Source organism: Zalophus californianus, chromosome 8 (assembly GCF_009762305.2).
Source record: "Zalophus californianus isolate mZalCal1 chromosome 8, mZalCal1.pri.v2, whole genome shotgun sequence".
NCBI lineage: Eukaryota > Metazoa > Chordata > Mammalia > Carnivora > Otariidae > Zalophus > Zalophus californianus.
Genome location: NC_045602.1, coordinates 115,938,197 through 115,961,585, shown reverse-complemented (window position 1 = coordinate 115,961,585; position 23,389 = coordinate 115,938,197). Strand labels below are relative to the sequence as shown.

Sequence of the window (23,389 nt, the reverse complement as noted above, 5' to 3'; positions counted from 1 at the left end):
CTGCTTCTCCTTCTCACCCTCCTCCCTCTCATGCTCTCTGTCTCTCATTCTCTCTCTCAAATAAATAAATAAAATCTTAAAAAAAAAAAATGCAAGCCCACCTATAGCGCTGCTGGTTGCCTGGGGCTGAGGGTGGAGGCAGAGATAGACTGCAAAGGGACACAAGGGAACTTGTGAGGTAGAGAAAATGCCCTGTGTCTTGAATGGAGCAGTAGTTTCATTTGTATGTACACTGTGAAAATACATTTAATTATACAGTTTATTTTTTTTAATTTTTATTTTTTTGAGAAAGCACTCAGACTGCATCCTCTCCTGCTTACTCCTCCAAAGGAGGAGAAGAATGATCATCGATGGCAATTTGTAGTTGTGGGAACAACACCTAAAGCCGGCTTCACGGGGTGCCTGGGTGGCTCAGTCGTTAAGCGTCTGCCTTTGGCTCAGGTCATGTCCTGGGATCGAGCCCCGCATCTGGCTCCCTGCTCTGCGGGAAGCCTGCTTCTCCCTTTCCCACTCCCCCTGCTTGTGTTCCCTCTCTGTCAAATAAATAAAATATATATTTTTAAAGATTTAATTATTTATTTGACAGAGAGAGACACATCTCTTCAACTACTGAAGTCTCATAAAGGCGGGGGGGTGGAATTTTGTCACTGCAATATTCCCCAACACGCAGTATAGGGCCAGGGGATATAGTGATCTTTTAAAAATATACACTTGACTACATCATTTTGGTTTAAAATCCTCCAATGGTACTTGGATTACACTTTGAATAAAGTCCGAATTCCCAACCATGGCAAACAGGTCCCTACCTGATTGGCCACTATCTGCCTCTCCACCCATACCTTCTACTACTCTCTCCACTTGGAACGTACTTGTTTTCTTTCCCAAACACATCCTGCTGTTTCCCCCCCCCCTTTTTTTTTTTAAGATTTTATTTATTTACTTGACAGAGAGAGACACAGCGAGAGAGGGGACACAAGCAGGGGGAGTGGGAGAGGGAGAAGCAGGCTTCCCGCTGAGCAGGGAGCCCGATGCGGGGCTCGGTCCCAGGACCCTGGGACCATGACCTGAGCTAAAGACAGATGCTTAACGACTGAGCCACCCAGGCGCCCCCATCCTGCTGTTTCCTTAATCAGTCTGTTTCTTCCACTTGTCAGCTCTGATTAGTTTCTCATCCTTTGGGTCTCAGCTCAAATGTCTCCTCTTCCCAGAGCCTTCCCTGACTGCCCTGTCCAGTGTTACCAACACACTTCCACCAAGTTATTCTTTTTTTTTTTTAAAGATTTTATTTATTTGAGAGAGAGAGCGGGTGAGGACATGAGCGGGAGGAGGAGTAAAGGGAGAGGGAGAAGCAGATTCTCCGATGAGCAGGGAGCCAAGGCGGGGCTCCATCCCAGGACCCAGGGATCACAACCTGAGTGGAAGGCAGTGCTTAACCGATTGAACCCCCATGAGCCCCCTACCAAGTTATTCTTGATCATACAACCTGTTCCATCTTATTCACAGACCTAAAATTTCCTTATATATTTAATATTAATTATTATAGCTAACACTTAAATACTCACCATAAGCACTTTTCATACATTAACTAAGTGGTGTGCTACTTAATGCTTATCAATGAGCTCTCCAAAGTCCAAAACTCTGATTTGTAGTGCTTGCTGATTTCTGTGTGTAAACACTCTCCTCAGGGAGGGTTTTCAAGCTACCAAACTGATGTCAGTGAACACCAGTTTGGGAATTGATGGGCAGTAGCACGCCATTATACAGTATTTGCCATAGTAATATAGTAGTGATAAATAACCTCAAGAGCACAGATAAAACAAAAATGTAGTAAAATAATTAGGAAGTAATTTGAGTATTTATTACCTTGTTTTAATATTGTAAGTCTATATAATTTAATTCTTGATAATTGTTTTTTTTTATTTTTAAGATTTTATTTATGTATTTGGCAGAGAGAGACACAGCAAGAGAGGGAACACAAGGAGGGCGAGTGGGAGAGGGAGAAGCAGGCTTCCCGCTGAGCAGGGAGCGTGATGCGGGGCTCGATTCCCAGTATTCTGGTAATAAAGGTAGATGCAATTACCAAATGCAATAAAGGTAGTAGCAATTCTTCTGTGTGATAGTGAGTTTAGTCTTGATAATCCTTGAATATAATATTTGCATATAATTTGTTGAACAAACTGAATTGTTTGGGTTGAAGCCACATGGTCCCTGCTTTCTTCTGGATACCAGAAGCCCCGGCAAAATTTCTAAGCATTCCTCAATCATTTCTAGCGAGTCCATAGGGACGGGCGGGCTAACAACCAGCATATTTTTCAGATGAGGGACCTGGGGTACAAAAAGTTTGGCTACAGAGCAAATAAATCTGTCTACTACTCCAAAACTACTACTACTACTACTTCAGAACCCAATATAGTGCCTGGCATACAGGTGGTGTTCATTAAACAATTGTAGAATACATAAATGAATACATATTTCATTTTATACTCTGTCAAATAACTAAATAAAACCTTTATTTATTTGAAAGCGAGAGAGCACAAGCAGGGGGAGCGGCAGAGGGAGAGGGAGAAGCAGGCTCTCCCCTGAGCAGGGAGCCCCACATGGGGCTCGATTCCGGGACCCTAGGATCACGACCTGAGCCGAAGGCAGACGCTTAACCGCTTAACCGACTGAGCCACCGAGGCGCCGCATAAATAAATAAATCTTAAAAAAAAAAAAACCTTTAAAAACAAAAGGGAAACATCCTAACATTAAAAGCATTTACACAAGTGCTCGCTTCCGCAGCATATACTAAAAAAAAAAAAGGCACTTACACAAGAGTGAAATTAACAGCTCTTCAAAACTTGCTCACTATCCTAGGAAGATACGCCTTCACTAGTCTACTGTCGGCCTCACCAAGCGCTTTTACAACACACCTGCTATCTTAGGAGACACCGCCCAACCCTGTGCCGGGAGCTTGAGATGCCCGGCTCTACGTCGTCCCGCCCTGTCTCACCGCAAGGCTTCCTGGGAGCGGTAGTCCCCAGTTTGAGTGCACCCGCGGCAGCAGCAAGACGCACTTGACCGCGGAACTACAGAGGGTGGCGCACAGTTCGCGAGGCTTTTCCGCCTCGCGTTTCCCTCCCGCCTGCGCGCCCGCCCCAGCTATCATGGCGGCTCCCTTGGCTCTGGTGGTGGTGGTGGCCGTGACCGTGCGGGCGGCCTTGTTCCGCTCCAGTCTGGCCGAGTTCATTTCCGAACGGGTGGAGGTGGTGTCCCCACTGAACTCTTGGAAGAGAGGTGAGGCCACTGGCTGGAGTAGGTGGCCAGGCCCCGCCTGTGCTCTCCGGGCCTCAGTGAATGGGAGGCGGGGGCAGTGGCCTCAAGCTCAAGATTCTGAGGGAACTGACCCGCTCTGGCGTCCTCGGAGAGGGCGGGAGGGCGGGGCTGCCAAAGGGAGGGGGCGTGGGACTGTGGGGCGAGCTTTGGGCCCTAGGAGCAGGCACACCTGAGCGGAGGGGAGCTGAGGGGGGTGTGTCCCCCTCGGGTCCTGAGCAGAGGGGCGTGGTCTGAGGAAAGATAGATATAAGGAAAGGGAATGCTTAATGGAGTGGGCTTTGCAGAGGGGATTGGGATTTGATGAGGGATCGCAGGTGGTACTCCCTGGGGTATGGTATGGTATGGTGTGTGAGGGGGCCGCCAAGTGAGGGGACCAATCTTGCCTAAACGAGTAGTGTGTGAGCGGGCTTAGACTCCTATTCTCAGTTTGGGACTTGCAGTGCAGCATTTCTTACTGTTTTTTCTTAAGTTCTTCATCAGGCGCTGTTTTCTACCAGCGCCTACAGTGAGAGAGAGTTTATGCTGAAGGATCCACAGACTAGTGGGCGAGACAGATAGTTATAATCCTTTTTGAAAAATGTTCTTCCTGTGTACATCCAGTTCTTTCCTTGGAGTTTCAACCCTGAAGAAAGTGTCCTCTCCTTTTCCAGTTTCCTAAGGCTGTGGGCTCTGAGCTAACTGTTGAAGGATGTAGAATTTGGAAAGGGAGATTAGAGAAAGGAGAGTTCCAGGTAGCTGAAGGTAAAAAGGATCAAGAAAATGTTGAAGACTGCGAAATGTAGAAAGTGGGGGAGTAATGGGGCACTGGTTAGGTTAGGGCCAGATTTTAAAGATTTTTTTATTTTTATTTTTTTTAAAGATTTTATTTATTTATTTGAGAGAGAGCATGAGAGGCAGGAGGGTCAGAGGGAGAAGCAGCCTCCCCGCTGAGCGGGGAGCCCGATGTGGGACTCGATCCCGGGACTCCAGGATCATGACCTGAGCCGAAGGCAGTCGCTTAACCAACTGAGCCACCCAGGCGCCCCTTAAAGATTTTTTTTAAAAACTTTTTTACTAAAGTACAATATACATACAATGCACATGTAATAAGTGTAGAGTTCAGTGAATTTTTACAAACTGCGTACACTCATGTAGCCAGCACCCAGATCAAGAAACATTACAGAAGTAACAGCACCGCAGAAGTACTCTTAAGTTCAAATGTCCTTGAACTTAGTAGTTTTTTTTTTTTTTAGGTTTGTTTATTTGAGAGAGAGAGAGCATGTGCAGAGGGAGGAGCAGAGGGAGAAGGAGAAGCAGACTCCCCTCTGAGTAGGGAGCTGGATGTGGGGCTGGATCCCATGACTCCAGGGTCATGACCTGAGCTGAAGGCAGCTGCTTAACCAACTGAACCACCTAGGCACCCGTGTTCTTGAACTTTAAATGCTAGAGTTTTTGTTTTGTTTTGTTTTTGTTTTTTTAATGACTCTTGTTTTTTATTTATTTTTATTTTTTTTTTATTTATTTATTTGAGAGAGAGAATGAGAGATAGAGAGCACGAGAGGGAAGAGTGTCAGAGGGAGAAGCAGACTCCCCGCCGAGCGGGGAGCCCGATGCGGGACTCGATCCCGGGACTCCAGGATCATGACCTGAGCCGAAGGCAGTCGCTTAACCAACTGAGCCACCCAGGCGCCCTAAATGCTAGAGTTTTGATGTTATCCCGTAGACATTTTGGAACGGGGAATGGCATAATGAATGGTTGTTTTATGAATAATTCGAGCTTAGGTTTCTAAAAAATACTATATTAAAGACTATGTTTAAGCCTCTTTTATCCTCCAGTTATTCTCTGTGTTAGATGGTGCTATTTCCCCTATTTTACAGATGAGGAAACTAAAATTTAGAGAAGTTAAGTAATATGCCCAAGTTTCCCAGTTGACAGATGGTAATAAAGGTAGTAGCAATTCTTCTGTGTGATAGTGAGAGTTTAGTCTTGGTAATCCTTGAATATAATATTTGCATATAATTTGTTGAACAAACTGAATTGTTTGGGTTGAAGCCACATAGTCCCTGCTTTCGTCTGGATACCAGAAGCCCCAGGGCAGTATTAGGCCCTCCTTCCTCTGTTCTCTTAGCACTTTATACATACCTCTATTGCGAGCATTTCTCACTTTTTATCATAATTATCTGTTTATATCTGGTTTCTCCACTGTACTATGAGTTCCTTGAGGGCCAGAACTGTTTTATTCATTCCTGAATCCTTTGTGCCTGGCATAGAGTAGTTGCATCGTTACTGTTGAATAAATACTGAAGAAAAGAAAACATAAGCTCTGGTTACATATAGGATGGACAGGGTGAAGGATCCAAAGTTGAGGCAATGTAGTATGGTGACTAAGAGCACAGGGTCTGGGATATATATTTTTAAGTAGGCTCCATGCCCAGTGTGGAGCCCAACACAGGGTTTGAACTCACCACCCTGAGATCAAGACCTGAGCCAAGATCAAGAGTTGAATGCTTAATGACTGAGCCACCCAGGTGCCCCAGGTCTGGGATCTTTAAAACGGTTTAAATCTTTTTTTCCTCTGCCACTTATAGTTGTGTGATCTCTAACATCAGTTTTGTCATCTGCAAAATAGGAGGTTATAATATGTACCCCATTAAATGAGATAATCCATGTTGAAGCTCTTAGCACAATATTGAAAGCCAAAATAGCTAATTCTAGGAATTTGAATTTAAATAATAGGGAGAACAGTGGTGATACTGACTGAAATAGGTAGATTCAGAAAGGACAGCAGTAAGTGATGTGTGTATATGTGTGTATAAGGTGTAGTATGTTATTCACAGGTTTAGGTCTGGAGCTTGGGGCCAGTGTCAGACCTAGAGAGAGAGATTTGGTAGTCACCCATCTGAATCTGATTGGGTCAGGATAATTGTTTGTCCTGTTTTAAACGGGGATAGTGGGTGGAGGGATGGTACAACATCTATAAGTATCACTTGTCTTCAGAGTATATGTTAAGATGGGGTATTTTAAAAAGCAAGTGTTTGTATATTGAAGTAGGAGCCCTTCTGGTTTCACATGACATTCATTATTCATTCATTTCATTCATTCATTATTCATTCAACATTATTCATTCATTTCACATGAGTTGTTTAGGTGAAGGGCCATGGATCCAAATAGATTTTGGTTGGCGGACTGATTTTTTTTTAAGAGAGGGTGTGTGCATGTGTGGGTGCTAGCGGAGGGATGGGGAGGGGCAGAGGGAGAGGAGAGAGAGAATCTTAAGCAGGTTCCACACCTAGTACAGAGCCCAACTTGGGGCTTGATCTCATGACCCTGAGGTCATGACCTGAGCCAAAATCAAGAGTGGGATGCTTAACCAACTGGGCCACCCAGGTGCCCCTCATGGACTGATTTTTAATAGGAATAAATGAGAGGTTGTATACTTGGAGGGGATGATTCTTGTCTTCAAATATCTGAAGGGTTTTAAATTGGCATGTTGTCAGTTCTTTCATGTGCAGGTGACAGAATCCCAGCTCAAACTGCCCAAATTATAATAAAAAGTGAACTTCCTGGTCTATATAACAGAACAATCCAAGGTAGATCCTGACTTCAGGCCTACCTGGATCCAGACTCAATGATGTCATCAGGACTAATTCTTTCTCCATCTTGGCATTGACTGCATTCAGGAGGGCTCTTCTTGGGTATTGGCAAGATAGGCCCCTAATAGCCACTGACTTTTTTTTTTTTAGGATTTTATTTATTTATTTGACAGAGAGAGACACAGCGAAAGAGGGAACACAAGCAGGGGGAGTGGGAGAGGGAGAAGCAGGCCTCGGGCAGAGCGGAGAGCCCGATGTGGGGCTAGATCCCAGGACCCTGGGATCACAACCCGAGCCGAAGGCAGACGCTTAACGACTGAGCCACCCAGGTGCCCCTAGCCTCTGACTTTTAAATCCTTACAGTATCAGGCCCAGTGGAAAGAGGGTGACTGTTCTTCAATAAGCATAACAAAAGCCTTGGTACTGAGTCACATTGAACTTATTTGGGTAATACGCGAGTTCTTAAGCCAGTTACTGTGGTCATGTATCTATTTCTACCTCTGGAGCACCTGGCTGGCTCAGTGGTGGAGTGTGCGACTCTGGATCTTGGGGTTGTGGGTTCATGCCCCACGTAGGGTGTAGAGATCACTTAAAAAAATGAAATCTTTAAAAAAAAAAATAGAGCGCCTAGGTGGCTTAGTTGGTTAAATGACTGCCTTCAGCTCAGGTCAGGATCCTGGAGTCCTGGGATCAAGTGCCGCCTTCTTAGCAAGGAGTCTGCTTCTCCCTTTGACCCTCACCCCTCTCATGCTCTCTCTCTCTCATTCTCTCTCAAATAAATAAATAAATCTTAAATAAATAAAAATTAAAAATATATATATATACCTACCTCTTTGGAGAGGGGGAACCTCCCAAAATGTGGAAGAAGGGGGTATCCCATAGGAAAATAACAGTGCTGTTACTAGAAGAGGGGGAAATTAATGCTGGGAGGCGAAAATAACAGATACCCATTATAATAAGAAAGACGTCTTTTCTATGTCACTCATTTCTACAGACCTATCAGTTTATTTGATAGTCCAACTAAAATTTATACAGATTTTTTGCTTGACAAAATGCAAGCATGTGCTTCTCATTCTAGTAAAAATAATAACTAACACTGATACAATGCTTTCTATATGACAGCCCCTGTTCTAAGCTTTTTAAAAATGTTTAAGAACTAATTTAATCACCACAATGGCCCTAAGATATAAATGTCCCTACACATAAATACCCCATTTTATAGATGAGAAAATGGAAGCACAGAGAGATTAAGTCACATAATGTTTTATGTGAATTACTGGCAGTCTTGAGGCATTGCTGTTCCACCAGAGTTTACTCTATACCATCTTGTATAAAAATCTGTTGGAAATGCTTTTGGAACTTTTTTTTTTAATCAGTATTTTGGTCTTTCCTCAGCCTTGACCTAGTGATTAGGGATCAGTATGGGCTTATCTTCTTGAGTTCAGGAGAGAGCCCAAGCTATTAGCACTTACTTAGAAACCTACCTCCAATGTAACCATGAGGGTCAGGGTCTGGAAGAACACTTTTTTTTTTTCTAAGAGATCTTATTTATTTATTTGACAGAGAGAGACACAGCGAGAGAGGGAACACAAGCAGGGGGAGTGGGAGAGGGAGAAGCAGACTTTCTGCCAAGCAGGGAGCCCGATGCGGGGCCTGATCCCAGGACCCTGGAATCATGACCTGAGCCGAAGGCAGCTGCTTAACCGACTGAGCCACCCAGGTGCCCCAGGAAGAACACTTGTGATAGCACTACTTTAAAAAAAAATCGCCCTGGGTGGCTCAGTCATTAAGCATCTGCCTTCGGCTCAGGTCATGATCCCGGGTCCTGGGATCGAGCCCCACATCAGGCTCCCTGATCCGCGGGAAGCCTGCTTCTCCCCCTCCCACTCTCCCTGCTTGGCAGCTGGATACCACTACTTTTTTTTTTTTTTTAGCTTTTTACTTGAAATAACTTTAGAATTACAAAACATTGGCAAAGATGGTACAGAAAGATCTGTACTCTGTTCGCCCAGCTTCCTATACATTCCTATAATGTTTACATCCTGCATAATCATGGTACAGTGATCAGGACTAAGAGAATACCATTGTTATAATACTGTTGAACAAACTGTAGTTGTTCAGAGTTTACCATTTTTCCCACTGTTCTTTTTTGTTCCAGCATCTGATTCAGGATGCCATATTGCCTTTAGTTGTTGTGTTTCCTCATTCTTTTCCCATCGGTGAGAGTTCCTCAGCTCTTCCTTGTCTATTATGACCTTGACACTTTAGAAACATACTGGTCAAGTATTTTGTAGAATGTCCCCCAATTTGGGTTTCTGTAGTGTTTTCTTATAGTTAGATTGAGATCATGGATTTTGGAGAAGAATCCCACTGAAGTGATGTGATCCTCTCAATATATTGGATGGGGGTACATCATATTGAAAGGTTTTATTACTGGTGATATTATCCTTAATCCCTTGGTTATGATAGTATCTGCCTGGTTTCTCCAGTGTAAAGTTACTTTCCCTTTTTAACCCATAAATATTTGGGCTATATGTAGGGGCTCTGTAAACATCTTGTTTCTCTTTTAAGTTTTTGCCCACTACTTTTTGCACTTACGGGTTGATCTGCCTGCACCAGTCATTACTGTGGTGTTCTAACGGTGACTTTTCTCTTTCCCTCATTCCTTCTTCATTGGAATTCTTCTGTAAGGAAGAGTTGTCCCTTCTTCCTTATTTATTCAGTCATTGATTTTATATCTGTATGGATTCATAGGTATTTATTTTATTCTCTGGATTATGAACTACATTATCTTTATTTGATGCTCAAATTGTTCCATCTTTGGCCATTGGGACACTTTCTGCAACCACAAGATGCTTTCTTTAGGCTTAGCTTATATATTTTCCATTGTCCGGCTCTGGAATCAACCACTTCGCCAAGGAGCCCTGGTTTCTTTTATTGGAGAATGTTATTTAGAAAGCAAGATCTGGATGCTAAGTGTGTTCATTGCTATGGGAATGATACTGTATCTTGGACCTTCTGGACAAGAAATATAAGGATAACCACTTCTTTTGAACAAGCTGAATGCATGTCCTTCTTGATATGGGAAGCTCAGAGACAGTGTTTGTCTTATGCTAGATGATATGCTTTTATGATCACCCATAGGAAAAGTATATCAAGGTAACTAAGAATTTTTGCTTCATGGGATTTATCAGTTAAGAGTTGAGACACTTTATTAGGGTGCCTGGCTGGCTCAGTCAGTAGAGCATGAGACTCTTGATCTTGGGGTTGTAAGTTTAAGCCCCATGTTGGGTGTAGAGATTGCTTAAAAATAAAATCTTAAAAAGTTGAGACACTTTATAAAAAAAACCTTATACTTTAGAATAGTTGGCAATAATGAATTAGTTTTTATGGTCAACTATGAAATATTAGTTTTTGGATAAGAATTCCATGAAGCAGAAATTTTACTCAATTTCTCTGGTGTACTTTTTACAGCTGTTATTTTGGGGGGTACTCTAGGAAGAAGAATGGCTTAAAGCTGTGGGTTCTTTGTGGTGTTGTTGTTGTTTTAATTGAATATTTTGTTTTTTCCCCAAACAGGCATTTTATGAAACCTATTTTAAAATGTTCCTAGCAAAATATTATTGGTCTTTTATACATAGATTCACTTTTTTTTATAAACACTTTATTTATTCATTTGAGACACAGAGATAGAGAGAGAGAGAGAGAGCATGAGCAGGGGGAGAGGCAGAGGGAGAGGGAGAAGCAGGCTTCCCGCTGAGCCAGGAGCCCGATGTGGGGCTAGGTCCCAGGACCCTGGGATCATGACCTGAGCCGAAGGCAGACACTTAACCATCTGAGCCACCCAGGCACCCCGGAGTAGATTCACTTTTATATTCTAGAGGGTTTTGTTACTCTATAACTCAGATGTTCCCAAATGTCCTGTAGACAATGCCAGAGTTTTCAATCATGTGCACCAAAATAAGGACATTGTAAAAAGTTTATCATAAAGATCAGTGTATTCAAGTGAAAATATTTTGAGTTTATGCTCTTTTACACTTTTTAATGTTATAGATGGTGGTAGTAAATGGCAGTGGTTTGTTTTTTTTTTTAATGTTTTTACATGAGGTTGACTCTTCCCTCAGATCAATTATCTATTAAGTAATACGAGGTCATATTTAATCACCAAGGTAGCAGAGCCACATTCCAAGTACTTGCCAGAGAACACAATAACAAATTCACAGGTGTACAATTCCAATCCAGCAAAAGCAAACCTGAGAGAAATTACATTTTAGACAATTGCCTGAAAAGCATACAATCTGTTCTTCTAGCTACATACTGAAGAATCTCCCTCTGGATTAAACCAGTAGAGAATGATGTCCCTGGACAGCATCTTACTGGTCCTCTGTTGAGTTGCTTTTACTGCTCTGTGGTAGGATGCCATTGGCTTAAGGTGGGACTTACCTGGTGAAGTGGCCTGATGAATCATGTCCTTGGGTCTCCAGTAAAGCTGTTAGTGAAGGGTTTAATAGTTGTGTTACACAGCAACCTCTTTATGTGGCTCCTTGGGGGAAGTTTCTTTTTGGTCCTAGTATAAGGACCAGTTATAACTGTCTTGAGCAATGGGGTTTGTTTTATTTTACAGCCCGGATGAACTGTGTAACTGATTAAGTTTCCTTCTAGGGTGGGTCCATAAAGTTTAAAGCCATATTTAAGGTCCACTCATTATAAATATATAGTTTATTTGGAATAGGCTTTGTAACTTTGATTTTGTTTTATTTATCTTTGAATAGGTAATTCAATCACAGGTTTCTAAAATCAAAGGTGCAAAAGGCTATATGGTTAAAAGGCACCTTTCCACACCACTTTTCTAGAACCACATAGTTGTGTTCCCTGGAGGGACCAGTTTCTTATGCATATCAGTTTCTTGTGTGTACTTCTGAGATATTCTAGGCATGTATAAGCTCATACATTTTATACGTTTTTGTGTGTCCATTTTATATTTTTTCTTATCCTTCTGTTTCTTTTAAAATTAATTTTCTTATTTCTTTCTAATAATTATGAAATAATGCTCATTGCTAATGATTCAGAAAATGAAGAAAAGGTAAAAGAAACCAAACATTTTCTGTAATCTTATCAACAGGGATGGTTGCTGTATTTTTTTTTTTAAGATTTTATTTATTTGTCTGAGAGAGAGAGCACAAGCAGGGGAAGTGGCAGGCAGAGGGAGAGGGAGAAGGAGGCTCCCCACTGAGCAAGGAGCCCAGGGTCCCAGGACCCTGGGATCATGACCTGAGCCGAAGGCAGATGCTTAAGCGACTGACGACCCCCCAGGTGTCCCAGATGGTTGCTGTATTTTTACATTTTTATTTATTTTATTTAATGTCTAAGTTTTATGTTTATTTTGAGGCATTTCTCATTGAATACATATTCATTTTCTCTCAAATGGATTAAGGCTTATAAATATTTAAAATAAAATTCAATCATATTGACATGCTGTGTTATGTCCTGCTTTTCATTAAGAGTATTTCATGGACATCTTTCTTTCAGTAAATGGATATCTGTAGTATACTTTTTAATTTTAACTCTTAATTTTGAGATAGTTTTAGATTTTCAAAAAGTTGCAAAATTAATACAAAGAATTCTTGTTTACCCTTCCCTTAGCTTCTTCTAATGTTAACGTCCTACATAACAATAGTACACTGACCTAAACCAGAAGATTAACATTCATACAATACTAATAACTAATCTGTTATTAGAATTTTATCAGTTGTACCACTAATGTCCTTTTTATGGTCCATGATTCATTCCACAGTCCCACATTGCATTCAGTTATTACATATCCTTAGTCTCTTCCAATCTGGGACACTTCCTCAGACTTAGTACTTTTCTTCTTTTCTTTTCTTTTCTTTTCTTTTCTTTTCTTTTCTTTCTTTCTTTCTTTCTTTCTTTCTTTCTTTCTTTCTTTCTTTCTGTCTTTCTTTCTTTCTTTCTCTCTCTCTCTCTCTCTCTCTCTCTCTCTCTCTCTCCCTCTCTCTCTCTCCCTCCCTCCCTCCCTTTCTCTCTTTCTTTCTTTCTTCTTCCTTCTAGAGTGCGCACACCACACACACACACATACACACACACACACACACACACACACACACGTGAGCGGGGGAGGTGGGGAGGGACAGAGAATCTTGAGCAGACTTCCCACTGAGCACAGAGCCGGCCTGGAGCTCCATCCCACAACCCTGAGATCACAACCTGAGCCAAAATCAAGAGTCAGACTCTCAACCGACTGAGCCACCCAGGCGCCCCTTAATATTTTTAAAGAGCACTGGCCTGTTATTTTGTCTCTTGATTTGGGTTTGCCTAGTGTTTTCTCATGATTAGATTGAAGTTATGCTTTTTTGGCAAGGATACCACATTTTTGGCATGAGGACCACAGAAGTGTTTTTGTCTCCATCTCAGTGAATCATTTCAGGAGGTACTTGATGTTGATAATGTGAACTGTTCAACATATTGCTGGTGATGTTAACTTTGGTCACACGATTAAGGTAGTGAATGCCAAGTTTGTCCACATAAAATTATTTTTCCCCTTGCAAATATGGTTTCTCATCATATTTTTATTCTCTGATTTTCGTATCCCTTGACAGTCTTGTCTTTCACCACTATTACTGTGAGGTTTGCCAAGTGGTGAATTATTTTTTTTCTTTCTTTCTTTCTTTCTTTCTTTCTTTCTTTCTTTCTTTCTTTCTTTCTTTCTTTCTTTCTTTCTTTCTTTCTTTCTTTCCTTTTTCTTTCTTTTTTTTAAAGATTTTATTTATTTATTTGACAGAGAGAGACACAGTGAGAGAGGGAACACAAGCAGGGGGAGTGGGAGAGGGAGAAGCAGGCTTCCCGCGGAGCAGGGAGCCCGATGTGGGGCTCGATCCCAGGACCTTGGGATCATGACCTGAGCCGAAGGCAGACGCTTAATGACTGAGCCACCCAGGCACCCCAAGTGGTGATTTTCTATTTCCATCTTTCCTTCTACATTTGATACTTACAGATCTCTGTGAGGAAGAGCTTTCTTTTCTCTTCCACTTATTTATTTATTTATTCAATTATTTATACCACAGTATGATTTTTAACTATACAGTGTTTCTCTCTATGTATCTATACATACACATATATACATATCATAATTCATTTAGGTAAATATTAATGGACATTGGGATTATTTTTTAGTACTCCAAGCACCATAATGAACATACAGTTATTTCCCTAGGATAAATTGCCATAAGAACAATCACATAGAAAAGCAGGCTCCTGCTGGAAGTGTTAAAAGGCACATACTTAAAAAGTACATATTTCCCTGTGGAAAAGTTAATACACATGCCACTCAAGCATTGCATGAAAGTAACTGCCCATGTCCCCACACTCGGGACAGCATTTCTCACCAGCTTCTAATTTGTTGTTATATTATTTTGGGGAATGGGGCAAAATATATATAAAGGAAACATTTTATTTTATTTTGTTTTAAGATTTTATTTATTTAGTTGGGAAAGAAAGAATGAGACAGAGAGAGCATGAGAGGAGGAGGGTCAGAGGGAGAAGCAGACTCCCTGCCGAGCAGGGAGCCTGATGTGGGACTCCATCCCAGGACTCCAGGATCATGACCTAAGCTGAAGGCCGTCGCTTAACCAACTGAACCACCCAGGCACCCTAAAGGAAACACTTTTTAGAGTGGGTGGAAATCACAAGGAATCAGAGAAAGCTCATAGTCTAACATAAAACTTTTTCCTGAGAGCTGCCCCACAGTGGAAAGGGATGCTCTGTATGGAAAAAAATTCTGCATCGTCTGAAGTATTCAAATCAAGATTTAAAGCCACTTGCTGGGAATGAGGTAAAGGGGGTTGGACAAACTGTGAAGCCCTTCTTGTTTCTGGGAGTATCTAATGCTTTAGTCTCTGGCCATCTGCATATGTCTCTGAAATAAGAGTGAACTTGGATGTCTTACTTTTCAGTGGTTGAAGGCCTCTCACTGTTGGACTTGGGAGTGTCTCCGTATTCTGGAGCAGTATTTCATGAAGTAAGTGTTCTTGTTTTCTTTTCTGAGTACTAAGAGTAGTTTATAGTCACAAATACCAAAGCCTAACCTCTGTTTTGTATAAACATTTGAAAAGATCTATTTTTGAAAATCATATTTAGAAACAGACCTTTTTTAGATGTCCTCTGCATAAGAAGGAGGTTTCACAATTGCAGTGGAAATGATCCAGATTAAGATTGTGATTTGGGGAAGCAGATGAGACTTCTGTGGAAGTTACCATTTTTATTGGCAAATAAATTGTAAACAGTTCCCAGTCCACAAATAAGTTGTATGCTAATTGTCATGTAATTGGTTCTTTGGAACATGCTTTCCCATGAAAACTATGTCAGCAATGCTGGTTTCTTAGAAAGCCCACAAAAGCCTATTTAACCCATAACATTAGTTCTTAAAATAGTAAAGTCCTTCTTAGGTCACTATCATCTCTTGCTTGGGTTCCTGCAACAGCTTCCTGACAAGTTTTTCTCCATTCAGTCTTGCTCCTTTACTCTTTATTCTGCAGCCAGAGTCATCTTTCTGCAATGTGAGTCTGATATTGTTAGTGTCCTGCTTAGTACCTTTGCTCACCACTGAACTCAGGGTAAAACCCAAATACCCTAGGGAGCATACAAAACTGTGTGGGCCCTGCTTATATGAACCACATTTCTTTCCACTCTCCCCTCCCCATTATTGTTCGTTATATCATTTTAAAGTAGAAGTCTTCTATTTGAATTCTTAACCTCTCATTTTTACAGTTGTCTCCCTCATACCTACTTTGAGAACAAATCTATCTTTCTTTGTTTCTTTGTTTCTTCCTTCCTTCCTTCCTTCCTTTCTTTCTTTCTTTTGCTACCTAGTTTTTTTTTAAAGCTTTCAGCTTGGTTCTCATGGAGATAACAATTGGCTTTTGCATTCATATTTCATTAGTTTTGTATTACTATCTAATTGAACCACAGTAATAAGAACTGCAAGCAGAAACAGGGATATTTTAAGACTCTTAATAAGCACACAGATCAGTTATTGGGAACAGTTGTGTGGGCATGTACAAGCATAGCCCACTAGCCGTGGGGGCTCAGTGTGCAGCAGTCCTTGGGCAGTATGTTTTCAAGACAGAACAGGAAGAGAGAGTTCTGAGAGAGTTCTCACATACTTTCATTATGCTCCAGCTCTATATTCTCTCTTACCTATGTGTTTTTGCTCATTTTGTTGTCTCTTTATGAGGGTCTGTTTTTCCCCTCTTTTTTGTGGTTGGCTATGCTATTTATTTATTTATTATTATTTTTTTAAAAGATTTTATTTATTTATTTGACAGAGAGAGACACAGCGAGAGAGGGAACACAAGCAGGGGGAGTGGGAGAGGGAGAAGCAGGCTTCCCGCAGAGCAGGGGGCCCGATGTGGGGCTTGGTCCCAAGGACCCTGGGATCATGGCTTGAGCTGAAGGCAGATGCTTAATGGGACTGAGCCACCCAGGCACCCCTGGCTATGCTATTTAAATATTAGTTTAGATTTTGGGGCACCTGGGTGGCTCAGTCATTAAGCGTCTGCCTTCGGCTCAGGTCATGATCCCAGGGTCCTGGGACCGAGCCCCGCATCGGGCTCCCTGCTCCGCGGGAAGCCTGCTTCTCCCTCTCCCACTCCCCCTGCTTGTGTTCCCTCTCTCACTGTCTCTCTCTGTCAAATAAATAAATAAAATCTTTAAAAAAAAAATAAAATAAAATAAATATTAGTTTAGATTTTACCTCCTTCTAGAAGCCATTCCTCATCACCTTAGACCAGTTGGATGTTCTTCCTGAACATCTTCTAAAGCATCTTGTGCTTATACTTTTAACGGCTCATATTGTACTCTTGAAATTGCCTCTGTACTTGTTTTACTTATTATATATTCCTCAGAACAAGTACTGGTACCTTTTCATTAAGTATTCCTAGTGCCTAGCTCTGTATCCACATATGAATTCCACTCCCTCCCTTCCTTCTCTCTTTTACTAAAGATTTGTTAAGTACATACCAAATGCCAGCTACCCTGCTAGGTGCTAGGGATACAAAACAAGACATAGTCCTTGGTCTCATGGTTCTTATTTCTGAGAGCAACGAACAGTAAGTTAGTAAAAAGGGAACAGATTTCAGAACAAAGAATATTACCAGGGGTAAAGATGGTTATTTCATAATGATAAAGGGGCCAATTCATCAGGAGAACATAACAGTCCTAATGTTTATGTACCCGATAACAGAGTTTCAGAATACATAAAGACTGACAGAACTACAAGGAGAAGTAGACAAATCCACAATTATAGTCAGAAATTTCAATATCCCTCTCTCAAGGATTGACACGACAGGCAGACAGAAAATCAACAAGGATGTAGAAGCCTTGAATAGGTTGTCAACCAACTTGACCTCATTGATGTTTATAGAACATTCTGTCCAACAGCAACAAAATACATAATCTTTTCAAGTGTACATGGAACATCTGCAAGATAGACCATATTCTGGGTCATAAAATAAGGCCCAATAAATTTAGAAGGATTGAAGTGATACAAAGTATATTCTCTGACCACAATGGAATTAAATAAAAAAATTAATACTGGAAAGATGTCTGGAAAATCCCCAAATATTTGGAAACTAAGTAACATGCTCTTTAATAACCCATGGATCAAAGAAGAAATCAGAAGGGAAATTAGGAAGTATATTGAACTGAAAGAAAATGAAGACACAACCTATCAAAATATGTGGCATGTTACTAAGCAGTGATTGGGGGAAATACATAGTGCTAAATGCCTATATTGGAAAAGAAGAAAAGTCTCAAATTGATGACCCCTGTTTCTACCTTATGGAACTAGAAAAAGAAGAAATTTACTTCAAAGTAAACAGAATAAAAGAAATAAGATCTGAGTGGGAACAAACAGAAAATAGAAAAACAATAGTGAAAAACACTGAAACACGGTTGGTTCCTTTGGATGAACAGTAAAATTAATAAACTAATTTTAATAAACATTTGGGAATGGGGATATATTCACTATCTTGGTTGATGGTTTCATGGGTATACACACAGGTCAAAACTTATGAAATTGTGTACTTTAAATATGTGAAGTTTATTTTATACTAATTCTACTTCCATAAAGCTAAAGTTAAGGAAAAGTGGAATTTCAGTTAAATGATAAGCAAATACATGTAGAAAAATAAAGCTGGGTATAGGGATAAAGAGTGATGGTCAGATAAAGCTGGGTAAAGGGATAAAGAGGGATAAAAAGTATGTGTCAGTATTATAGATGGTGTGTTCCAGGAAGGCACTCCAAGGAAGTGAAATTTGAATAATCAACTTAAATGAAGCTAGCAAGCCAGATATGATGGCCCTGATTTGGGAATGTGGTTGGCATTTGTGAGTTGGATAAATTCTGCCTTAGTGTTGCTAAGGCAGAATGAGCAAATAGGAAAATATTAAAGACAACTTGTGAGAAGTTAGGAGTCAGATTATGTAGCACTTTTTACAGACATGGTTAAGAGTTCAGATTATCTATCTATCTACTATCTATCATCTGTCTATCTGTTTTTAGTATAATTTTTTTAAAAGATTTTCTTTATTTATTTGACAGAGAAAGACAGAGAGAGGGAACACAAGCAGGGAGAGTGGGAGAGGGAGAAGCAGGCTCCCCGCCGAGCAGGGAGCCGGATGCAGGGCTCGATCCCAGGACTCTGGGCTCACGACCTGAGCTGAAGGCAGATGCTTAACGACTGAGCCACCCAGGCGCCCCAGTATAATTATTTTTAATGTCTAGAATTTATGAGGGCGAGAGCTTCCTCCCAGACTCAAGTATATAAAATCTCAATTGGCTGGTGAGGCCAGTTGGGATACTTCTTGTCTAATTTGGTTTCTAGGAAGACTGCATTCAAGTCCTCAGTGGTCATTTGATCAAATGGAATTACGTTCTTCATCTTCTCCAGCTCTCTCGTATTCCTCAATCCTGGCGAGAGACAAAAACTCAGCACAACTTTTCACATCTTCTTTTTTCTTCAGCATCCTGGCACAGGAACCTTCAGGGCATTAAACTTCTCAAAGTCATTTGCCAAGCCAGCCTTTACCACATTGGCCTTGTGTAAGTCCAATCAATAGCAGGTGGGTTCTTAGATAGAGTAGCTAGCTTGGTGGTAAGGGTCTCAATTCCAGGACTTTAGGGAGTTAGCAGTGGCCTTTTGATCTCAGGGTATGATCTCCCAAAGGACTACTTGGTAAATGCCTTTTATTTTATTTTATTTATTTAAGATTTTAAGTAATCTCTGCATCCAACATGGGGCTTGAACTCACAATCCTGAAATCAAGAGTTGCAGGCTCTACCGACTGAGCCATCCCTGGTGCCCCTGAATGCCTGTTAGAACAAGTTTTTGCTCAGCCATTTTGAGATTCTTCACCAGCCCTGGTAGCCCACAGTAGCAAGTGGATTTTGTTTTTACTATGCTGAGAAAATGGAGACTTCCTAGATTAGGATATACAAGACCCTGTGGCTTACATCTTGGACTTTCTTTTTCTTGAAAACACAGAGAATAGACAACCTTTATGAGGAGTTTGGCTCTAAAGGAGGGCAGGGAAATGGTATAGTAGCTACAGGCAGATGTATAGTAAAGACATTTTATTTTTTATTTTTCTTAAAAGATATTATTTGAGAGAGAGAGCACATAGGAGTGGGGGGGGGGGAAGGGCAGAGGGAGAGGGAGAAGCAGACCCTCAACAGAGCAGGGCTCAATCCCAGGACTGGAGATCAGTGACCTGAGCTGAAGGCAGATGCCCAACCAACTGAGTCACCTAGGTGCCCTGTAAAGACGTTTTATTTTTATTTTTTATTATTTTTTATTTTTTTTCTCCTGCAGAAACCCGGGGTCGAGCCAGGGACCTTTAGATGTGCAGTCTAACACTCTCCCAACTGAGCTATTTTGGCCGTCTTTTATTTTTTATTTTTTTTTTTAAAGATTTCATTTATTTGTCAGAGAGAGAGAGTGTGCAGCAGGCAGAGGGAGATGCAGGCTCTCCGCCGAGCAAGGAGCCCGACGCAGGACTCGATCCCAGGACCCTGGGATCGTGACCTGAGCCGAAGGCAGATGCTTAACTGACTCAGCCACTCAGGCGTCCCTGTAAAGACATTTTTTATGAAAATCTGCTCTATATTTATCACAGCATTGTTTACAATAGCCATGATACGGAAGCAAACCAAGTGTCCAGTGACAGATGAATGCATGTGTGCACACCCACATCCACCCTCCCCACACACACACAGTAGAATATTCTTCAGCCATAAAAAAGAATGAGATCTTGGCATTTGAAGCAACAATATGGATGGACCTAGAGGGCACTATGCTAAGTGAAATAAGTCAGAGAAAGACAATTACCATATGATTTCACTTATATGTGGAATCTAAAAAAACAAAGCAGGGGGTGCCTAGGTTGCTCGGTTGGTTAAGTGTCTGACTCTTGATCTCAGGTGGTGGGTTCAAGCCCTGCGTTGGGCTCCATGGTGGGTGTGGAGCCTACTTAAAACAAACAAACAAATAAAACAAGTGAATAAGCAAACAAAAAGCAGAAACAGACCCATAAATACAGAGAACAAACTGATGGTTACCAGAGTGGAAGGGGATGGGGAGATGGGCAAAATGGGTGAAGGGCAGAGGGAGATACAGGCTTTTAGGTAGGGAATAAAAGGTACAGCATAGGGAATATAGTCACTGGTATTGTAATAGCCTTTTATGGTGACAGGTGGTAGCCACACTTGCGGGGAGCATAATGTAATGTATGAACTTGTTGAATCACTATGTTGTACACCTGAAACTAATGTAACACTGTGTGTCAGCTATACTTCAGTGAAAAAAAAAAAAACGTGGGGGCCTGGCTGGCTCAGTCAGTAGAGCATATTCAACTCTTGATCTCAGGGCTATGAGTTCAAGCCCCATGTCGGGCATAGAGCCTACTTTAAAAAACAGAAAGAAAAATAAAATAAGGTAAAAACAGAGACGGAGGCAAGCCATAAGAGACTCTTAAAGGTAGGAAACAAACTGAAGGTTGCTGGAGGGGTGGTGGGTGGGGAGACTGGGTAACTGGATAATGGGCATTAAGAAGAGCACTGGATGTAATGAGCCCTGCATGTTATATGCAACTCATGAATCACTACATTAGACCCTTGAAACTAATAATGCACTATATGTTAGCTAAATTGAATTTAAATAAAAAGTTTTAAAAGAAGAACATGTAAAAACTCTTAAAACTTAATAAGATAAAAGAATAAAATAGCCAAAAAATGAGACTGCATATTCGGTTGCTGATGGAAATAATCCTGTGGGTAGAGAAGTTGATGATGTAAGAAAGAGGATAATTGAAAGAGCAGTGTCTTTGGGGAGGCAAGAAGAAATGGGCTACAGTTCACAAGGGGAGAATTTGACTTCAGATTAGAAGAAAGGAAATTCATTCACTGTTAACAGGAGATAGAGAATATAGGTGTAGATACAGGAAGTTAGTCAGTGGGGTAGTGGGAAAATAAGGTGGTTCTCGTTTAATTCTTTTCTCAGTGAAATGAGAAATGAGGTTGTCAGATGAAAGTGAGAAGTGGGTAGGAAAGTTGGAGGACAGGGGAAGATGTGAAATAGTCCCTTCAGAAAGAATATGTCAAACGAATGAATGGAAGAGCTATATCTAGCCTTCTAACCATTATTTAAAATGTGTCTATGAGAAAATGCATTCTTAGCTACAATGAGGGAGTCTAGAACACATTCTTACTCCTTACCAGTGTGTGTGTGTAAGTGTAAGTAAAGGGGGATAATGATAGGACGTAGTAATTTCCAGCTACAAGAAGCCATGTTAACTTTCTATACTTATGTAAGACAAACCCTTTAGGACTGAGCAGTTGCTTCCCCCAAACATGGTGGGGGTGACCTCAGAGTCAGACTCCCTTGCTCCTTTCCTGCCTATGGGTTAATTTTTTTTTTGAGATTTTATTTATTTATCTGACAGGGAAAGACACAGTGAGAGAGGGAACAGAAGCAGGGGGAGTGGGAGAGGGAGAAGCAGACTCCTTGCTGAGCAGGGAGCCCGACGTGGGGCTTGATCCCAGGACCTGGGATCACGACCCGAGCTGAAGGCAGACACTCAATGACTGAGCCACCCAGGCGCCCCTTGCATATGGGTTAATTTGCTTTTAAGCTCAGTGTTCATAAATCCAGAACAATCTATATTTCAAGACAGTTTCTCTAAGAAATAAAATTATGTCAAGCCAAGTGAAAAGAAGACTTTGGAAGGGGAAGTTCATCATTGCTTTGCATTTTTTTTTTTTTAATCTTCAGCAGATTTTATTACCTAGTTCTTAGGGAAATGTAAGGGTGGAGAAGAAAAATCTACACAGGAGAGGAAAAGAGGATCTGGCAACCACGTTAGATTTCATGACTACCTTCAACAGACATTTCTGTTTTCTGTGGTTGGCCAATTACTGATTGTAAAATTGTGAGTTCATTCATATTTGCCCTGCCCTGACTGGGAATGGTCACCTACATGGAAATGTAGCATGAAGACAAATTATATTCACTGTTTACTTGTCTGTAATAATACAATACACGAACTAACTATTGTGACCATGTTACCTCATTATGGAAACCAGCCCATTTGCTGATAGGCTTTTTGAGAACTATTTGTTCTGTCATTTCTGAGACCTACTTAGGGCCATTCTTAACTATCTAAAGCATCAAAACACTTTGAAAGCAAGCCATTGGTAATATAAGTATCAAGTTACTACTTCTTACTGACAAAGATAAATGAAAAAAAAAGAATCTATTAGTAGATAGTTGTAAAAAGTTTAATTCTTTTAGAACTTTGAAAGGCAAAGTTGATGCCCTTGTTTTCTTTTGAAAACAGGAGGTAAAAAGTTGATCTCAGGTAGCTAACATATTGAGGTTTACTGTATATATGTTAGCACTTCATGCCCATTACCATTTACTCCTCCCAAGAACCTTGTGAAATAGGTCACTATCTTTTTTTAAGATTTTATTTATTTATTTGACAGAGTGAGAGAGAGAAAGAGCACAAGCAGGGGGAGTGGCAGGCAGAGGGAGAGGGAGAAGCAGGCTCTTCCTAGGACCCTGGGATAACAACCTGAGCCGAAGGCAGATAGAAGCTTAACCGACTGAGCCACCTAGGCACTGCAGTAGGTCACTCTTTTTATTTTATAGCTGAGGACTCTAAGGTTTAGAGAATGGGAACCTGGTTTTAAACCCGAGTTTGACCCCAAAGCCTTGTTCTTTCTACCACACCAGCTTGCTGTCCTTAAAAAGCCTGTTAGTGACCTTTGCAATATTATAGGACACATTTTTGCATGGGGTTGGGAGTTGGGAAGAGGTCCTCCTGAGTCACCAGATAGGGTTCACTAAAACCAAGTCATGCACTATCCTTCTGGTTCTGGTGGGTTGGTGAACTTGTTTATAGTAGCAGACCAACCCTCCTGCCAAGG

At 41.1% G+C, this 23,389-nt stretch overlaps 2 protein-coding genes and 1 non-coding gene across 6 annotated transcripts in view; 1 reads left to right on the top strand and 2 right to left on the bottom strand.

Moving 5' to 3' along the window:
* TP53INP2 (tumor protein p53 inducible nuclear protein 2) overlaps positions 1–2,924 on the bottom strand; it is a 31,774-nt gene extending 28,850 nt beyond the window's left edge. For both annotated transcript variants that reach the window (XM_035728980.1, XM_027623435.2), the window contains exon 1: positions 2,811–2,924. The gene's annotated coding sequence lies outside the window, so the exon portion shown is untranslated. The remainder of the gene's footprint in view (positions 1–2,810) is intronic.
* A 145-nt stretch (positions 2,925–3,069) lies between these two features.
* The window catches only part of PIGU (phosphatidylinositol glycan anchor biosynthesis class U), an 86,662-nt gene continuing 66,342 nt past the window's right edge, over positions 3,070–23,389 (top strand). For 2 of the 3 annotated variants that reach the window (XM_027622646.1, XM_027622644.1), the window contains exons 1-2: positions 3,070–3,276; positions 14,859–14,923. In XM_027622646.1, coding sequence (XP_027478447.1) covers positions 3,147–3,276; positions 14,859–14,923 — 195 coding nt within the window. In that variant the 5' untranslated portion in view covers positions 3,070–3,146. The remainder of the gene's footprint in view (positions 3,277–14,858; positions 14,924–23,389) is intronic. The other variant, XM_027622645.1, reaches the window with a different exon arrangement.
* Positions 19,771–19,843, bottom strand: TRNAC-GCA. The gene has a single exon. It is a non-coding gene; the product is annotated as a tRNA-Cys (tRNA).